Source organism: Vanacampus margaritifer, chromosome 11 (assembly GCF_051991255.1).
Source record: "Vanacampus margaritifer isolate UIUO_Vmar chromosome 11, RoL_Vmar_1.0, whole genome shotgun sequence".
In the NCBI taxonomy this organism is placed as follows: domain Eukaryota; kingdom Metazoa; phylum Chordata; class Actinopteri; order Syngnathiformes; family Syngnathidae; genus Vanacampus; species Vanacampus margaritifer.
The window spans coordinates 12,873,379-12,893,034 of record NC_135442.1 but is presented as its reverse complement, the minus strand read 5'-3'; the positions used below and the strand labels follow the sequence as shown (position 1 = coordinate 12,893,034).

Sequence of the window (19,656 nt, the reverse complement as noted above, 5' to 3'; positions counted from 1 at the left end):
TACGGGAAGCCGTGAACGCGCAAATGGCGAATCTGGGATGGCGGCTTTAACCAATCACAGAAGGCTATTCTTCCAGTAGTAGGCGTCAACTGGTAATTCAGTACACCAATCAGAACGCCGTTCCGGAACACCACATGGCATAATTTGCTTTGCAACGCCTACAGCACTTCAAAGGTTTCCCCTCAAAGCCGCCACAGATATGATGGGCGGGGCCTCGGCCGTGATTGATGACTTTATGGACCAATGAAGATCCGGGATTTAAGAGTCGTCATTGACAGCCGCCAGCTGTCACGGGGTACCAGTAGAATTCAGCACTGTTGCTATGTCAGTTCAAGACGGTTCTTTCCTTCGGGGCAATGTTATAGTGTCGTAAAGCACAAAAGTTAACTATGTGTCGTTAGGACACTTTACTCAATAGCTATTAAAATAAATAAATACATTGCTACACTGTTCTAAATTACTTAACGGTGCACTCACAGGACACTTCATTAGGTACATCCTACAGTTTGCACAATCTAAAATTGTGGATGCCTACATGAAAAGTACATAATGATGTAGGCTATTCTTAGCGTCTCAACAACGATTTAAATAAAACATTAAGCATTATTTTTTGTGATTGCATTCCTGTTGACTCAATCCATGTATTCTGAAAGTATGATGACAGTGGGGGGAAATATCATGAAATCACAGTATTAAAACTTCAGCGGTAAAATGAAATTTAAAAAAATATATTTGGGTAAATAAAACTGATATTTATTTTCATTGAACACAATCTACTTTATTTTTTTATATAAAATATTATTGGTATTATTGGAAGAAACTATGTTAAGTTTGAATAAATAAATGTTGACTTTCTTTGTGTTATAATTATTCTTAGTAAATCTCAGTGTCCCATCACTGGTGAACTATTTTCAGAACACAGCCGTGGGCTACTCATGTTGTCCTTGGGGCAAACTAGTACCTGATGGTACCATTGTTCTCTGTGATCAACAGAGCAAAAATGCATCCAAGGTTGCACAGTGTCTTTTTCATCTTGCTCCCTGATCCTCCTCCTGCATGTGTAATTGCTCACCCCTCCCCTCTCTCCTGTTGAGAAGGACAAAAAAATTAACCGCCGATAATTAACTTCAAAGAGATGGCTGTTCTACTCAACTCTCCAATCAGGCAATCATAATGTGCCCTTAAGTCCCCTCAAATAAGAAAAGAATACCTCATTACTGGTGATAGCCAATATTAGCGTTTATTGAAACCTTGACTTCTTAAAACTATGGTAAAGCTGGTAATTGGTTCCATTTATATTTAATACAGAATAGGGATTAAAATGTGGAAATGATTGGGTAGCATGTTCTGCTTTCTCGCATCTGTGAGCTGTATTCACGTAGCTGTCTTTACGCTACCATTCCTGTTTAAGCGTGCCAGTGGCCTTCACATAAAAAAAAATGTACCAGGCTAATCTTAGTTGGTCTTCCCTCCCACACACAAAAGCTGGCGGAGAGCCTTTTGTGTGGTTTGTATCGCCGACGTTGTACACTACAAAGAGAATTCCTCCCAGTCTGCCCTTCGGTGCTTCAATATGCAAAAAGAAAAGTCGTGTCCCAGAAATAAGGCAACCGAGCAAAAATAATGCGAGATACAGCAGGGAGACCAAAATAAGCAGATATTCTTGTACATTAAAAAAAATGGATGCTGAAAAAATATTTTAATGATCCCACTTCATACTGTTCAAAGTAAATGCCCTCACTGTCAAACCAAACGATTAAAGTGTAACAAGGCATAGAGCAAAGAAGCATACAACAAACACAGTCTGGTTTCTACCCCCTGGCAGTTTTGTATACTTTGTGTTGATTTCTTCATGCAGGGGAGGCTTACGTAAGAACAGCCGAGTGTTGAGGGTCATCAGGACTTCTTTGTGTTCTGTAGTCCCACACAAGTTAAATAAAGTGTAAAAATTGACTGACAACATGGGCTTGGTGTCCCAAAAGGGAAATATTCAAACAAAAGAATGTATCACCTTTTTTCAAAGTAGCAAATCATGAGCGTGATTTTATTATGCATGTGAAACGTGATTTCACTCAAATCAAAAAATCAAAACAAGTTGACATAAAAATTGTGACGTGAGATTGTAATTGTCAATACTGTTTATGTTAGCATGCTAAAATGGGGAAATAAACTTAGCTTGCTAGCTCAGTTGCGCTTTTCACAACTGTCTCGCTCCACATTATCCCTTAACGTTACTATTTTAATGTCATTTAAAAAAGTGGAATTTATTTGGGGTTGCATCTGCATACCCTGTTACAGCATCACTGGCAAAACGACATGCCAATGTGTCAGCACTTGTACTTTGGCCAATGTCAGACAATCAAATGAAGTCTCATCAAACATGACATGCTTTGTTGTAATGTCCGTTGAAACAAAAGAGGGCAGCATTGAGCACCTCAATGACGCCCCGAGTAATGGACCTTTGAGTGATGTGAAGCATTTTTGAGCCTGAAAGCCTAAGTGCACATTTATGGGGCTTCACGTGCCCACCACAAGAGGCAAAACTGATATGGCCTTAATAAGGCTGAGGTTGTTGATGTCCTAAGCATTTATAACTTGTGCATTGGTGGTGCGTGATATCATGAGGCTGGAAGAAGCGTATGTACATTGTAGCCCATATGTACGTCAATGACAAGTGGGTAAAGACATAAAAGTTGGATTCATCTCACATGGTATAAGTTGACAAAAGTCTGGATAACGGTGTTATTTTTATTTGATACGATAAATGCTAAATATTATATATCTTTTCGTTTTTCTTTTTTGGGGGGGAATTTATTGTAATGATGACCAGATTTTTTTTTCATGTGTTAGCAGCATTACTTTGAAAGATTTTCAACTCTAACCAATAGAAATAAAAGCTATCTGTGTTTGTTACAATTCTATTGGAGTCAATAATGGCCTGGATCCGAGCCACAAATACAAAGTGAGAATCTTTTTTCTTCTTCTTTTTTTTGTTGCGGTGGTTGTCTTTGTTAAATATCATTGTCTTGTTTCATTTGCACCCCAACTTCATAAACGACACACCTTTTTCTCACATGTATGTATAAGTGTGTTTGATTAAAGTACTGAAGCACAAAGTACTCCATTTTGGATAGAGAATTTCTGCCATCTAGTGGTGACAATTGCACACAACAAAATGTGTGGTCAGGTGTTTGTGCTAGTCTTGCTTTTAATTTGAGCACGTAGAAGTTTTAACAGTTGTAAGTTCCGGTTTACTGTCTGTTGATGTTGTCCGTGTTTCCATTGATTGAATCTTGACCTTAGAATCATGTCAAAGATGGGATCAAAAATTAAACATGACGATTCTTCACAAAATTCTCCCCAAGCTGGTAATTTTCTGTCATTTATAGACTACGTTCAGGTGAGCAGGAGCGGGACCTACCTGTGGATCAGCGGCTTCTCCCACGACATTGGCCGCTTTTGGCAGTGGAGCGATCAATTTCCGATGAGATACATACGCTAGAGCACAGATTCTTGTAAACCTCAGTGATGGATCTCGGTAGGCTACAATGTGGAGAAACGGAGCGCTTCTTGAAATCTCGTCTCTTTCCAGGTGACCCTGATGACAACATTAAACACTGTCTTTCCCTCTTTGTTGACCGTGGCCGTTGGAATGAGGAGAACTGCGACAGCGTGAGAGGCTACAAATGCAAGAAGCTGGCTCGTGACCTTAAGTCACCTTGAATGAGATGAAAGATAAAAATGAGGGGAGACAAAATGCTGTAAATTAAGACAGATATGACCACCATTGAATAATTATGAGCAGAGCTGATGTTCTTGGGATCTGACTGGTTCACCAAAAGCAAGAGGTTTTGTTGTCTTAAAAAGTTTTATTTTATTTTATTTACTTTAGTCTGCTTAAATAAGGTTTTTGGGATATTTGTAAGATGGCTTATGACTAGAACAAAATGTGAAAAGGTAGACCATTAAGGGTGTTACCAAAATCGCAATTTAAAACCAAAGGAAGCAATAATTTAATACACGAATAGAAACACAACGTTCGTATACAATAACACATTAAACATTGCAAAGTGTTGACTAATTGCAACAAAAATACGACTTTGTAAAATGGCGATGACACAAAACTGCTAATCATGTAGAAACGGCCATAAAGTGATTTATTCTTAACCACTGACTCATTTAAATGCACTTTGTATCATGTTCTTGCGTGAGAAGTTAAGTTGCACATGCACAGTGAAATGGGCGACGCAATTAGGCATCTGAGGGTAGCGTGCACCAGAAGTGTAGACTCAAGTCATTTGATTTGGACTTGAGTCAGACTCGAGTTGTGAATTTGACAACTTTAGACTTGACTTGACAAAATGTTAAAAGACTTTCAACTCGACTTGGACTTTACCAACAATAACTTGTGACTTCACTCAAACTTGAGCCCTTTGACTTAAAAAGACTTGCTTCTTCCACCAAAACAATAAGGTTAAAATGTATGTAAACGAGTAAATTCCTTCAGACAAACTTCAAAATAAAGCTGACCAAATAATACTTTTGACACCAATGCAACAGCCTTGGTGGATTTTACTTTGAAGTCTGCCTGCATGGTGGCATGAACGCTAGCTTGACTACTTCCCATTAAACATTTTGGCTTGCGTTATCGACGTTTTTATTGAAATTACATATTTCTATCACCATTAATGCCACCCCAAAAGTATATTAAATAGCTAATTTAGGACGCGAAGAAACCGCAAGTTAATTACGCCGTCATTGCACGATACGGTACAAGTCTCTGGCGTTTGTGTCTAGTAGCTAACTGTTAGCGTTAGCATTAGGTGCCTGGCTGCCAACAGTAGTTTGACAGCTGTTGCTTGGCTCGCATGCTTTTCTTATTGTTTTCAATTATGTGGACCTAACATGCTACTTTGTAATCCACTCTCCCTGTTTAATTAAACGAAGGGAAGGTGCCTTTACGCTTAGATGTATTTTTCATGATTAAAAATAAATAAATAGAACTTTGCCTTCATTTAAAATTATTTTATAAAACTAGCTTTAAAAAAATAAAAATAAAACATTCAAAATGTCCAATATGGTCATTTGGATTTTAGGAACACAACTTCAAGTATAAGTAAATAGAACTTTGCCTTCATTTAAAATTATTTTATAAAACTAGCTTTAAAATTAAAAAAAATAAAATAATAAATACATTCAAAATATCCAATATGGCCATTTGGATTTTGGGAACACAACTTCAAGTGCATATATACAAGTGCAATATAACGTAAGGTAGGATACCTTGTTATACATGCACCATGTATAAAATAATTATGTATCTTGCCTTATAATGCACTTAAAGTTGTGTTCCTAAATCCTAACGGCCATATAAGACCTTTTGAGTTTATATATTTTTTTTTTATTTAATGGGCAAAAGCATTTTATAAAATAAATTAAGACAAAGTACTATTTATCGGATTTCATTTTATTTATGTATTTAAAAAACAATCCGATCCATGACTTTTGTGATCCGTTGCACCAGGTTTGTTGAGGTGGTCAACAAAAAATGAATTGCAGTATGTCCAAGATTGGATCGCTGACGGCGAGGCAACAACTTCAAACTTCGTTCAACCTCTGAAGTTGCACAAAGAACAATAAGTAAGATCATGTCAGTTGTTTATCGGCTAATTATTGTTGCTAGCTGCATAGTTAATGAGACTGTAAACTCACTGTTAACACATTGCAAACACGGCAATCTGTTGCACCACTCTGGGTTCACTCCCTGAGTCCCTGACTCCTACATTGATGGTCACCCGAAATAATATAATCTACAATGTTGTTAAAATGACTCCAAAGGACTTGAAACTCAAAGTGTAGGACTTGTGAATCACTTGAGACTTGTCAGTCTTGACTTGGGATTTGAGGGCAAAGACTTGAGACTTGCAAAACAATTACTTACTTCCACTTCTGGCGTGCGTGAGTTGTGTGCACCAATGTCTAGTGAGTGTGTTTCCGCCAGAGTTCAAAGTTGGCAAGTTAATTTTTACATGAGTGCCTTTAAATGTAATTACACTTAAATACAAAATGTAATCAAATTAAGTCAATTTAAATACCAATGAGCTTCACTGCAATGGAGTTTGTCCTTAAAGCCCGTATAGGGACGAACGATTGCGAGGGTAGCGGATGGTGATTTCCCATCATCTGGGATAATGCAAGGAATGCAAAGACGTCCGCCAACAGTTTTAATGGTCGCCAAAATGTTTCCTGTGGCAAGGAAATATTTCTTTGCATCATGAAAAAACATTAGAACTGTTGGCGAACGTCTAGCTAGTGTTTGAAACCTTGAACGAACCCTGACGAGAAATCAACATTCTCTACCTTGGCAAACGCTCAGTGGGATGCGGGCTTGTGAAAACGTTGCCACAAAGGTTTTTTACACAAACGTCGGTTTGAGGTCTTCCTTGAACACCACTGGATGTGCAGAGCGGTAGAGGTCGTAACCTTCGTACTCGCTGTCCTCGGAGTCTGAAGACTCCGAGGACAGCAGCGAGCCTCGCTGCAAACAGGAGTCACAATAGGGTCGGTGGTAGAAGCAGTAGTCCGTAGAGCTGCTTGAGTCTGAATCCCAGTTCCCGCGGGCGTTCTCCTGGCCCATCTCCACGCCAGATCTATCGATGTGCTCTGGAGATTCTCCGCCAGGTCTTGCTGCCAAACCACCCACTTCCTCATCTTGCAAGTCAAGGTCGCAGTTGGGAATCTGGAGGTTGGTACCCTCCATAGTGACTCCCCTATTCAGGGTGACTCCCTCCGGTTGCTTCCTTCGATTATGACGGCTGTCCCTCATCCGCCTCTCTGCGTAAGGACAAGGCGGCGTTAAACCACGTCTGGCCGAGTGGAAGGGCGGTCGACGTTTTCTCATGGCGTAGGGGGAGATGCTGGGGTAGCGAGAGACTAAAGGAGGGTTAAGGGAACGCGGTGTCCGCAGAGAGATGGGTGAAAGTGAGGAGTCTTCAGTAAATCTATGAGAAGGCCTCCTGGCAGATTTTAGAACTGTTTCCAAGGCAGTGTCCACACTCAGTTCTTGGAGGATTTCCTGCAACTTCTCGCTACTAACGAAACCAGCCGGTCTGGCGTTTGTTCCCAAGGGGGATGTTGGCCCATTACTTGAAATTTCAACCTCAAAAGGCTTAAAAAGTCTGGAGGATTGCAGGGAAGTGACAAAGCGAGCCGTCTCCTCTGCTGTCCTAAGAAAGCCCGAAGACCGGAGTGGGTCCGATATGGACTCGCATGGGTCTGCGTCCAAGCCACCAGAAACAGGAGAGGGGACAGCAGTGGGGGTTACAGAACACGGCAAAGGGGGGCGTTCATAAGATCCTGGACCAGCAGATGTTGAGGGAGGAGGCGGCGGGTGTGAGAGTCTGGACTTGACGTCGTTATGAGGTAGAGAAGCTGGAAGTTGACAGGACTGAAGTTCTGTAGTCTGAGTGGAGGAGGACTGGAGGTTGTCTGCCTCCTGCTCGTCTGACGTTTGGCTGGCTGACACCAGACGCAGAAGTTTGTCTTTGGCGTTGCTCACCTGCTCTTGCAAGCTGTCAATCACGGCGTCCTTCTGGAAAACGGCAAATAAACATCAAGTTATCCCTTAGTGCTTCAAGAGCTTCAGTCCAAAATGGTTGTCCGTTCACCATCCCTCCATTTTCAAAATAGACAGCTGACTTTGGGTACATCCTTGATTGGTTTCCAGACAATCCCAAAACTACAATTCCCATTATTTTTTATTATTCAATGAGCATGAATATTCATGAGTCTCATTGACGCCCATCACTTATGTTATTGTCCCATTTACACAAAGTAGACCCAGAACAGGCTAAGCAGTACAGAACATGGATGGATGGCTTGACAGTCTTGTTAGTCCTGTAATCATTTAGCAAGTCCAGACTACCTTTCAACCAAAGGGTCTGAGTGTCGAATGCATTGGAACTGTGAGGTAGACATGGCCACCGCTAGTTTACCACAGTGCCACTATATCCTCTAAAACAGTAGTGGACAAACTCGGTTCTGAAGGGCCGGTGTCTTTCAGGTTTTGGAGGTTTCGCAGCTGATTCCAATCAACAGGATCGTTACCAAGCTAATGCAGAGCTTGACATATATCAGCTGTGTTGGAGAAGGGAAACATCCAAAACCTGCGGCCCTCGATGACCGAGTGTGCCCACCCCTGCTCTAAAACAACAAATAAAACAAGTAGCTTAATAGTACCTCGTTGAGAAGCTTCTTCATGGAGTTGTTCTCCCCGAGGAGGAAGTAGACATCTTCCTGGCTGTAGACTGAAGGCTGGCTCTTACTGGGGCTGCTGAAGTACTTGGTCATCTGACTCGGGTTGTTGTGATCCTCCTCGAAATGCCTCCATTCGGTCAGCTGCTCGTATAGGTGACGGCGAAAGAAGTAAAAAAAGTAAGGGTGTCAGGCGATTCAAATTTTGAATTGCAATTAATCGCATGATTTCAATAGTAACTCACGATTAATCGCACATTTGATATCCGTTCTAAATGTACAATAAAATGAACAATTTTTTTCTGTAAATAGTAGTTTTCATACTCTTGTTAACATAAAAGTGAAAAAAATGGTTAAATCAATAGAAATAGGCAATGGCTGCATCTTTTAGTCATTGATAGAGTAATTTCATAATAATTCATAACATTGAGTTAAAATTAAAAAGATTTACTGTGCTATAAAAAAACAAACATGATATTGATTTGTGTTGGTCATTTTTATGCCACTAGATGGCATAATTGCATTTGTAAGATGGTGACAGCTCAGTGCATTTCTCTTTTCATAGTAAGCGCGGCCTAATCTTTAACATGAAGTAACTTGTGAGATTCTGCACATTTTAAAAATGATAAAATACAACTTGACCCCAGTCTCCACAAATATATGCATTATTATTAAATTTTTTACTGCTAAATTTTGATGTGGATGTGTCAGGTGCAATGCGACTGAAATGACCTCAGTACAGGCTTTCCAAGTAAGGGACGTTTAAAAAATTAGTGGCATTAAAGGAACTTTAAATTAACTCAAAATTAATGCACTCATTTTGACACCCCTAAAAAAGTAAAGGTAAAAAATATTTATTGGACGAGATACATTCCAAAAACATGCTTGGAAAATTGAAGACTCTAAATTGTAGTTTTACTTACTAAATATTGTCATTCATCCAGGCCATTTCATTCAAGGCATTTAATCTATCGTAGCCAGACTGTTGAGAGTCACGTTAGAGAGGCGAAAGTCTATTTTGGTCTCCTTTATATCTGGTGTAATTCCACTGTCAACCACTAGATGGTGGCACACCTATTTAGTATGAGTGTGTAAATTTGGAAGAACAAAACGGGAAGTACTCCAGCACAGCTTAGTTTTTGTTGAAAATTACTGAAAGTCATCCACTGTAATCTTGCTTTTCACTCCAACAAAGAGTGATGGCTATGTTTCATTTTCATTTTTTTTTTCATTTATTGTGGTAGTAGTCTGGACTGTAACCCCTTTGATTGGTTGGGGGTGGGGGGGGGGTGATTACTGGACAGGGACACGCAGCAGCTCCTACAGCCCATGGAAAATGGATGATGACTGCATACAGGAACGGTGGGGGGTGGGGGGTGGACCAGGTGTGTTTGGAGCAAACAGCTCACCGCCAAAATATTTCCTTCTCCTTCAGATGCATTCCTTCATCAAAACATAAACCCACATCAACAGACAGACACTTGGTAGGTCATAAAGCTGCCTGTTTGACTCAAACGTTATGTGAGTCACCCTCCAGTGATAACACCAACTCAAGACAAAATGAGAAAGTAGTGCAGCCAATTCACTTATCACACTTTGTGTCTGTGTGATTACTTTATTCCAGACAATCACATGACTAGAGGGGTTTGCCTTAAAACATGGTAACAAAAATCCCGACTCGCCATTGGCTCAGCAGTAGGTGGCGATGTATACCGTCGCTCACTTGCAACCCCTCAAGTTAAAGGCTCAACGATGAGGTTTCCTACCTGGGGCACAAAGAGCATGCAGTTGGTAGCCAGCGTGCAGATGAAAATGGCACCGGCCACGGCGCTGCAGACCACGTTGGGCCAAGCCGGCATGAAGACGGACACCGGGACGGCCACTCCGGCGCAGATGGTGACCAAAGTGACGGCGGTGAGGATGGTGGGAGACTGGTTGACCGGAGGATGGCTGACGTTGCTGGTCAGGCCGGCCAGATATGTGCCGTAGAGCAGGAGACACCCCTGAGGGAAGCACAGGGTGAAGACATTGTTTTAGGAATTTATAATGGTGTATTTAGGTCACACGAAAAAGGTAAAATTACAAGGGAAGAAGTTGTAGTTTTAATGTTTGAAAGTCTCACACAATTGATACAAAGATCATCAACAGTTCTCACTTTGAAGCATGTATAGGCTACTATTTTTTTTCTCAGACTGTTTTAGTGGAGGTAAAACTCAATTTTTGCTTGTTTTTATTTTAACATTTTTTCTGTGAAAATTATGACTTGTACCCTCTATGCAACTCATAAATTGTTAGCCTCATAAATTTCGATTACTGTGAAATAAGGGCTTGAATTGAGACTTTTTTACCATTTTCTTCTAGTAAAAAAAGTTTTTTTTCCCTTTCATATCAAAAAATGGCGTAAGCTTCCAAATGTTCTTTTAATATGAGTTTTTAAAAATTATTGTCATATGTTTTTGGGTCAAAAATGGTTTTGCTGTAAATATGACCAAGTTCTCTCCATAAAATGATAATTAAAAGTATTAAATTTTTATATTGTAAAATAATATCTTTAACATCATAATAATGCCGCCTTCTTCTCTCTTAACATTACAACATTTTCCTGTAATTTTAATTTGAGTTCAAATTATGACTTTTTCTCACGCTATGTAAAAAAGTCTTGTTAACTTGAGACTTCATTCATTCAACAATATGACTATGAAAATTGCAACGTTATCCTGGTAATATTACTCCTGTTCTGGAAGAATTCTGAATTCAGTCTTGTAACATTTTGGTTTTCACCATTAGACATTCTCCCTGAAAAATTCTTACTTTTCCTCCTTTCTCATAAAATGATCTAATCTGCTGAAAGTGCACCCTCATTCCTGTAACAGCACAGTGTTTCCCCTGTAGAAATTATGTACAGTATTATCATAAAATTACAACTTTACTCACGTAAATTAACTGTATTCCTATAATTCTCTGACTTTATTTAGTGCAGTAATATTATTTTATTATATTTTTCATATGGCCCAACCATTACTTCAATGGGAAGCAAGTATACCTAAAGTTTGAATCCAATGAGCCCTCAATACCTTTTAACCTACCTTTTTAACAACTATAATGATAACCCACAGATCTGAGTACACAGAAGAGCAGGACTCAAGCTGGAACAAAGAATAGGAGACGTCCTTCTCCACCATCTAGACAGAAGAAAAGCATTACTTGTGTGAGGGGAAAACCACACCCAAACAATGTGCATGTCGTCCATTCACTTTTTCATAGAATCAATTCAACTGTATGTGACCTACCTTAACGACTGCAGCCAGCGATCGAGAACAGCGGACGGGATCTGAAAGGTTCCAGGCAGTCAGCACCAGCAGGTCTACCAGGATCAAGACAGCCACCATGGCCATTAGCTGAATGTCTCTGATGATCTGGCATATAGGAGTGCAAAAGAGCACCAGTTAGGACCAATTAAAAACAAAACAAAAAAACAACTGGGTTCTAATAAGATGAGCTGCACAATACTACTGTACCAACCACTCTCTTGTCGGGCACTCTCTGAGTGAACACTCTGTACAGCCGCCATGTTTTCCCTAAAATGGGTCCAAACACCATGGTGCTGCCAAGGCAAAGGGTCCACACCCGAGCCTGCATGCGAGACGTAAGAATAAGTATGCAGTAATCACTATTGATGACATGGCAATGAATAATGAAAGTTGTTTGTGTATTTGAGAGTCAATATCACCTTAAGACTTCCCAGTTACCCCCCAAAATCAGATTATGTAAATGTTTTATTAGAAATGCAAATACATCAAGTTTTCTTAAAAAAAATATATATATATATATATATATATAAATTAAGAACAAGACAGCCTACAATAAAGAAGGACAAAAAATAAAATGCATAATCTGTTTGAGCATTTATGGTTAAGCTCCATGCACTAGTAACGGATCAAAAACCATTACCAGTCCAATATAAAAATAATTGTCTTATTAGTGAGAATAAAGAGCATACTAGTACATGGACATATAAAATCCATAGATGTGAAAGCTACTCACATGTAGTACAACTGTAGACGCTTCCATCTGAGGGTGTGGTCGTGGGTCCACAGCAAACAGGAAGCCGCTGCTGTAGGTGAGGACACTTCCAAAGAGACTCAGGACATTCAGGTTGGGACTGGACATCTTCACTATCCTTGTAGAAAAAAAAAGTTATTTTTATTTTTATTGACGTTGCAAAAAAAATATTAAATGACAAATATGGTTATTCAACTCAAAGATGTTCTTTTCCATAATATGTTGTATGTGCCCGTACTAGTATAAACACCGCATTCTGATTAATATTGTGTTTGTGTAATATGAGTTAAAGTTTATCCATCCACGTGCTATCGACTGAAAATGACATCACAGTGCTCAGGTAACGATCACCAATCATGGCTCAGCTGTTTTCTTAAACTGAGCTGTGATTGGCCGTTCAATTGGTTGTTCAATCATGGCTCAGCTGTTTTCTTAAGCTGAGCTGTGATTGGCCGTTCAATTGGTTGTTCAATCATGGCTCAGCTGTTTTCTAAAGCTGAGACGTAATTAGTTGTTCCCTGAGCAACTGTGATGTCATTCTAAGTGAGAAAATGCCGCCCCCCCCCCCCCCCCCCCCGCCCAAAATTTATAAAAACAGGTGAATTTTGCTGCTTTATTCGTATTCCACAAATACAATATAATCAGAATACAGTGTTTAGACTAGTGGGGCTGCATAAAACACATTACTGTAAAGAATTGTCAACACATTTTAGTACCATAACGTTTGTATCTGAAAATATGTCAATGTTAATTGAACTAATTACAAAATCAAAAAAAGTCCACTTTCTTCTAACGAGTGCTACAATTAGTGATTGAGCTTCGCAAGTGTTGCGCCACCTGTTGTTTTTGAAGCGCAGAGTGAAGAGCAGGAAGCAGAAGGCCAGCAGGATGCCGCAGGAGAGCAGCGTCCACACCACGGCGCTCAACACCGGGGAGAGTGAGCGTCTCGGGAGGTCCCCGCCCATCTGAGAACACACGCAAACATTTTCAACCTGCTTCATATGTTGTTGTTTTTGCCTTCCATAATGCAATAAAATATTTTTGCTCTCGAAATTTTATTTGGGAAATAGGGTTACATAACCAGATAGATGTTCAAATATAGCCGGTGCCTATCATTACCCTACTGAGGCCGCACAGTCTCTGCAACACCTCCACGCTCTCCTGCCTGTGGACACCCGCCTGGCTGAGGCATAATGGAGCATCACAGCGGGAGCTGCAGTTCCATTCCGGCTCCATGACTGGCCTCGGTCAGTCCAGTCTCAGGTGCACATCCTGGGGGTAAGACAGAAAGGAGTACAGTATTTGACTTTACAATCGCAGTACACGAAGTATCCACAGTGTGGTGCTATCATATAACGAGATGCCCGGGAACAGCAAAGACACTTCATTAGGTACACTTAGGAAATGAATACAGAATCAATGTTAGACGACTGAAAAACCTTGTACCTTTGTTTGCTCTAAAGATAAGTCCGTTTTATATTAATTTTAGTGGTTTCATTATCGTTCCTTAAAAATAGTCTGAAATAGTTTTATATATTTTATATCTTATTTTGTAACCCCTAACAAATTCAGTTTTCTACCAATTCCATAACTTAGTTGCTGTCCGTTTCTTATTTACATACACAAGTATATTAAAAAGAAATGAAAAGGAAAAAGTCACTTTTTCTACTAATGTAGTACTTCACTTTTTGTACCTGAACGTACGTCAATGTTAGTTTAATTCCATATTTATTGTCGTTTTGTACTAATATTGGTGCTTTACTTTCATACCTGACAGTTTTTCACTAATAATCATGATTAATAATTTCCATAACTTATTATTATTATTAATTAAATAATATCTACAAATTTATTATTGCGAGAGTTAATTTTTGATATTGTATTGGATCTCATTATATTGAGCAAATGCACTTGAAGTTGAGGCTGCATGGTTATTATTACAATTTATTATTTCTCGAAGTGATGTCATTAAACTATTGTACACATACAGTAAAGCACAAATGTATCTTACTATTATTATAGCTGTGACCCGCGTTTGTACATAACACTTGCTTTGATATATGTTTTGTGTATTGTTACTGCTGCTCGTGTACACTAGAATGTCTCTGAACTTATTTCAAATTACACTTATAAATATCTCTCTCTTTTATTCTTACAGTGAGTTTAGAGCGTGCAACACCAAAGCTGTAATTTGCGCCTCTGACAAAGAAAAAAATGTAGGAGTGACAAACACAGACATGGACTGAGCAATGTCAGCTTGTCTCTGCACCGACATGTAGATGCGCTCGCGTGGCTGAAACTCACAAACAGACCGACCGTGAGTCAGCCCCATGTGGCACAGACCGCCGCTTACCTGAGCAACATGATGCATCAGGCATCTGCTTATTGTCTGAGTTTATGAAGTCTCAGCAAATACGCAACACTGTGATCCTACAAGGCGTCACCAAAGCCCTGAAAGTAGTAATTGCAAAGACTAACATATTTAGATTTAGAGTGCCTGTGATTAACACCAAATTCAGTTCAGCTGTTCTAGTAGGCTTTTCGTGCTTGTTTTTATTTTACTAAACATACTTTTCAGATCAATTTATTCTATTCTACAAAGTTTGATGGCTGTCCTATTGTTTACTGTTTTATTATGCCAAAGTGACCGCTGTGAATATTATAGAGGGCCATTAAAGCATAAAGCAGCAGAATTGACTTTCCATCAGAAATTGATGCACAGCCCTCAGTGACCTACTTCCACAAAATTAACGGTGTCGAGAGAACAATGCAGCGGCATATCTGGGAAATGTCTGCACTTCCTGTTCTTGTCTTTTCGTCACTCTTCCGAGTTTAGCTCGCACTCCTGCCGCTTCCTGCAGGAAAGCCCCCTGCTAGAAAGAGGCCTTTCCTCGCCGTTTTTCCAAAAACTCACTTTGTGGCTGTGGAGCGGTCGACAAAGGTGGGCTGACATTCGGCAGCGAGGGTTTTTATGGCCATTGTTGGAATACTTGAATAAGATGTCCTTTAGTTTTAACTTTTACTTTGGCTCACTTCCTCCTTGTAGTTGTGCTTCGCTTGACTAAAGCGGGGGTACACACAAACTGACAATGGCGCTAAATGTAAGCATTTTCCCTCCCTTGCGATTAAAGTCTGTGAGTTTTTAATTGGTAATGTTAGACCTGCAGTATTTATTAACACAACTCCTTATGTGTATGTCAGTGTTGACCACAAAAATAGGATTTGTAGTCGTAAATATTGAACAGTTTAACATTGATGATTGTTAGCGCCATTATTTTTGGAGCAGGTCAGAGTGGAGAAATCACTCCTAACACCCCCCACATCACCAGATAATCATTTAGGCTTATTTTTTTTAGAGATATCCAACAATTAGACCTTTGCTGACTTTAATCGTAAAGAAGAGGGGGGGAAAATGCCCCGATTATGTATAAGAGAATCCAACCCCGCTTCCCTGTATCGTAATCGCCCCACTTTCAAGATTAAGATTAACCGTGGCTGCTGGCCTCATGTAAATCCGGGTTGAGGGGCCAATATTGAGGCATTCCACCTCGCCTAGCGCTCCCTTTAGGAGTTTGTTCTCAAAGCTGAGTTAGAATGCAATTTAGTGGGGATAATCTCTGGGTCCATGGTGGTGCATTTTGCTGTTTGGAGGGAGGGTGAATAAAATATGGTTGGAGAAGTCAACTCTGTGGGACGCATACAATGAGATAGTATGAGGTTCTACTGCTGGTACTTGGTCGACCGGGGTCCCGAGCGTTCTACACTCTAAACAGATAATTGTTGAATCAATTATAATAATAATAATAATTATGAGTTCATTAAATTTAATATATTCACTGTGGATTAACTTAATTCAATCGTGTGTTGCCAATTGAAGTGATTTTGGTCAACAATCCAATTTGTAATCTTAAATTGGTTCAACAATTCTCATTTTAGAATGTACGTCGATAGTATATGGCTGATGTAAATCACAGCTATTAGGAGTGAGTGACTAAAATAAAGTTTAAGTGTAGTCCATAGTCTCCATTTTGCTGCAGCGCTGTTGACTGCCTTATAGCGCCAAACCAAAACGAGGGGGAGTCAAAACTGACCACCGTACTTTATAGAAATGTGGCATAGGTAGAGGGATCTTAACTAATATTCATAAAACTTTAGTTATTAGTATTGAATCAGGGATACCCTAAATGGTTCGTGCTGCACATGTACACAGACAATTTGACTGTAGTTTACAAAGTCAGTTGTGAATCTCTTCTTTGTGTGTTAAGTCAGTATTACTCTGCCCCCTGGTGGCCAAGGAGCACAGACCAAAAGGAGCAGCACAATGTCCATTGAATTGAAAAAAAAAAGAGAGGATACAACTGTTTAATTCTTTACATACTATTTAATTTGGTCATTATTGTTAGGTTGGGGGGGTCGGGGGGGTTGTTGGCAGTTAATGGTAGTTCCAGTTACATTAACTCATTCACTGCCATTGACAGCTAAAAACGTCAAAAAGTATTTTGAACTATTTCTATTAGCTTACAGGGATGTGATCACTGAGAATATCATCATATCTAACTAATGTAATTACTAAGTTAACACATAAATAATGTTGAAGAGTTCAAATTTCATGAACAAATAATTGTATCATGACCAAATGAAAAGTAACTCATTTTAGAGCATACCACAAATGTCTTTGTTATAGCAGAAGATGTTATCTGTCGGAGTCAGATATACACAATACATACACAATGAACTACTATAAAATAAAATAAAAAAAATAAAAATAAAAAAAATTTTTTTTTTTGGGGGGAGATAAAAAAAGCGGAATTCCGCGAATTAGCGGAAAAATCACATCCCTGTAGTTTAACATTTTTTTCCTCTTTTGTTAACAAGAGTATGAAAATCTAGAATTTTTTTTATTATACATTTAGAACAGATATGAAATTTGTGATTAATCGTGAGTTAACTAGTGAAGTCATGCTATTAATTACAATTTAAATTTTAATCACCTGGCACCCCAAATTTTTAATAATCTTTTTTCTTTTATTTTTATTCATTCACTTCCATTGACGGCTATAACGTCGAAAATTCATTTGAACAATTTCTATTAATTTAAAATTTTTTCCCACTTTTGTTAACAAGAGTATGAAAACCTAGATTTTTTTTTAAATTGTACATTTAGAACAGATATCAAATTTGCGATGAATCGTGAGTTAACTAGTGAAGTCATACGATTAATTACAATAAAAAAAATTAATTGCCTGTCGCCCCTAATTTTTAAGATTTTTTTTTTTTTTAATGAATTGATGGCAGTGAATGAGTTAGTGTTTATCATGCTGTCAACACAAGCAAGACATGAACTCACCAATATGACAAAAGATCCAGTAAAGGCTCAATGTGGATGTATGTATGCTGTGAACGAATAAAGCCAACCTTAAGATGATCCCGACGTCTGGTGCCGTTGCGGCTTCCATGGCACATGACTCCGACACGCTTGGATGAAGAAGCGACAGCTAACATGGCCTCGCGTTAGATCCTCCCGATTGATTTAGAATCCCACCATTTCCAAGCACGCGTCAAACTTTCCACATAAGCTCCTGTCAGGAGAAGCTCGGCACACTGAGAGTTAGTGAGGAGGGAGGTGTGTGTGTGTGCGTGTGTCACAGGAAGGGTGTGTGTGCGTGAGGCTCTCTCTCTCACACACACACACACATCCCGAGCCAATCCGGTTTAAACTGTGATGGCCCATGTGGTAGACAAGGGTTGTGACAGAGTCCTCGGGGACAGGGTGGCACATGTAGGAGGCTACAATGCAAATAAATAGGCTTGTTTGAATGGAAAGAAATACACGTACACACACAAACCAGATGATTTGAGTGCGTTGGGTGATGCAACAACATTTGGTTGCATCAAGGTGTTATTAAGATGTCAGCAAGATTTACAATGCCTGCACACAAACAATTTATTAAGGTGAAAAAATGTCATCCAACTGTTTTGCTGTAGCGGCGTCCACACAATAATGGTGGGATGTCACGGGCGGGGCCACATAAAGACAAGAGCACACACACACATATACACACAGGGTCATTCCTGATGAGGGCGTGTCAACATAGCTCACAGATGGGAAGACACTCCAAGACACGATCGTAACATAAACACAATTATGTTCAAAATATTCTCACATCACCACAGCCAGGGAGGTAGAAAATAATTCAACAATGTTTCTCTGAAGGTATCCAAAATATTAGGAACAAATTGCAGCCACAAAAACATTGGTTGCTGTTGCCTGAGCCCTGAGCAACTGTGAAAGTGGCAAAATGGCCGCCCCCTGAGATGGAGAAAAATGGTTGGATTTTGCTGCTTAATTCATATTCCACAAATGCAATATTAATCAGAATGTCTTGTTTAGACTCATGGGGTTGCATACAGCATATTCCTGTAAAAAAATAAAATAAAATTGGGGTTGACTTCCTCTTTAAATGGAGAGACATGTTTTCCAACTCAAATGCAATTTGCTAATAAAATCCTTACATTTTTAATTACATCTTGGAAAACTTTTTGGTTGAGGGTCTGGATAAGAAAACAAGATATTGAGGCATTATATGAAATTTTGTACGTAGTCAGTGCAAGTCAGTGGAAATCGACTCCCCAAAAGAAATAAAAGCAAGCGTCAAGGTGTTGCAAGTGCTTTGGGATCTGATGACAGCACGCTTGTGTCTCGTTGAGGAACAAAAGCGCCTCTGTTATATGAAACGCTTGTCGTGCCTCTCAAGATCAGGTTTAAGATGGACTTGCTAGCAGTCGCATGGCCGCTTGCGATGACGATGTACGCTCAGATTACTAACAGACTGAATATTTCATTGACACGCAGAGCAGAAGTCAGATCATCAAGGTTGTTCATTGAAAAGAAAAATAACAGTTGCCGTTTTATTCCTGTCTTTGTAAAGGCACAATTCAACCAAGTGTGCCTAATGAAGTGTTCCGATCTGTATTATCTGGAAACCTTTATAACGTAACAATTTTCCAGCTGGCACCACAGTTTCCTGCCATGGAATGATCAACATGAGATTGGTTCCCAGCATTCCCGCGCATTGCAGTGACTTTATTTTACCCAACTTAACCCTGGAGAACCCACGGGGTCAAATTTGGCCCCTATAAATTCTGCTACTCAAATAACAAAGACCTTTTTCTTTTTTACAAATTTAACTTCAAAAGTCCAGAGTGCCACTTCTGACCCCTGCATGGGGCCATCTAGTGGATGAATATTGCACTTACATGAGCCAGAGTGGTGGTGACAAGATGGCTGGCAAAATGCTGTTTTGTTGAGCTGGAAATCAATCCAAACAAAACCATCTTCTC

General features: G+C 39.5%; 1 protein-coding gene across 2 annotated transcripts; it reads right to left on the bottom strand.

Annotated features, from left to right (window-relative positions):
* Window positions 1-5,355: 5,355 nt before the first annotated feature.
* On the bottom strand, window positions 5,356-17,905 carry gpr156 (G protein-coupled receptor 156). Of its 2 annotated transcripts, XM_077579065.1 has the most exons (10): window positions 17,731-17,905; window positions 13,435-13,587; window positions 13,153-13,280; window positions 12,298-12,433; window positions 11,776-11,886; window positions 11,544-11,669; window positions 11,340-11,435; window positions 10,020-10,256; window positions 8,239-8,397; window positions 5,356-7,591 (listed from the first exon to the last, which is right to left on the bottom strand). In XM_077579065.1, exons 2-10 carry the CDS (start codon window positions 13,549-13,551, stop codon window positions 6,416-6,418), a joined length of 2,286 nt encoding a protein of 761 aa, XP_077435191.1. In that variant the 5' UTR covers window positions 13,552-13,587; window positions 17,731-17,905; the 3' UTR covers window positions 5,356-6,415. The 2 variants fall into 2 exon arrangements, with proteins under 2 accessions (XP_077435191.1, XP_077435190.1); XM_077579064.1 differs by lacking the exons at window positions 13,435-13,587; window positions 17,731-17,905 and having other exon boundaries at window positions 5,358-7,591; window positions 12,298-12,428; window positions 13,153-13,252.
* Between the last annotated feature and the right edge of the window lie 1,751 nt (window positions 17,906-19,656).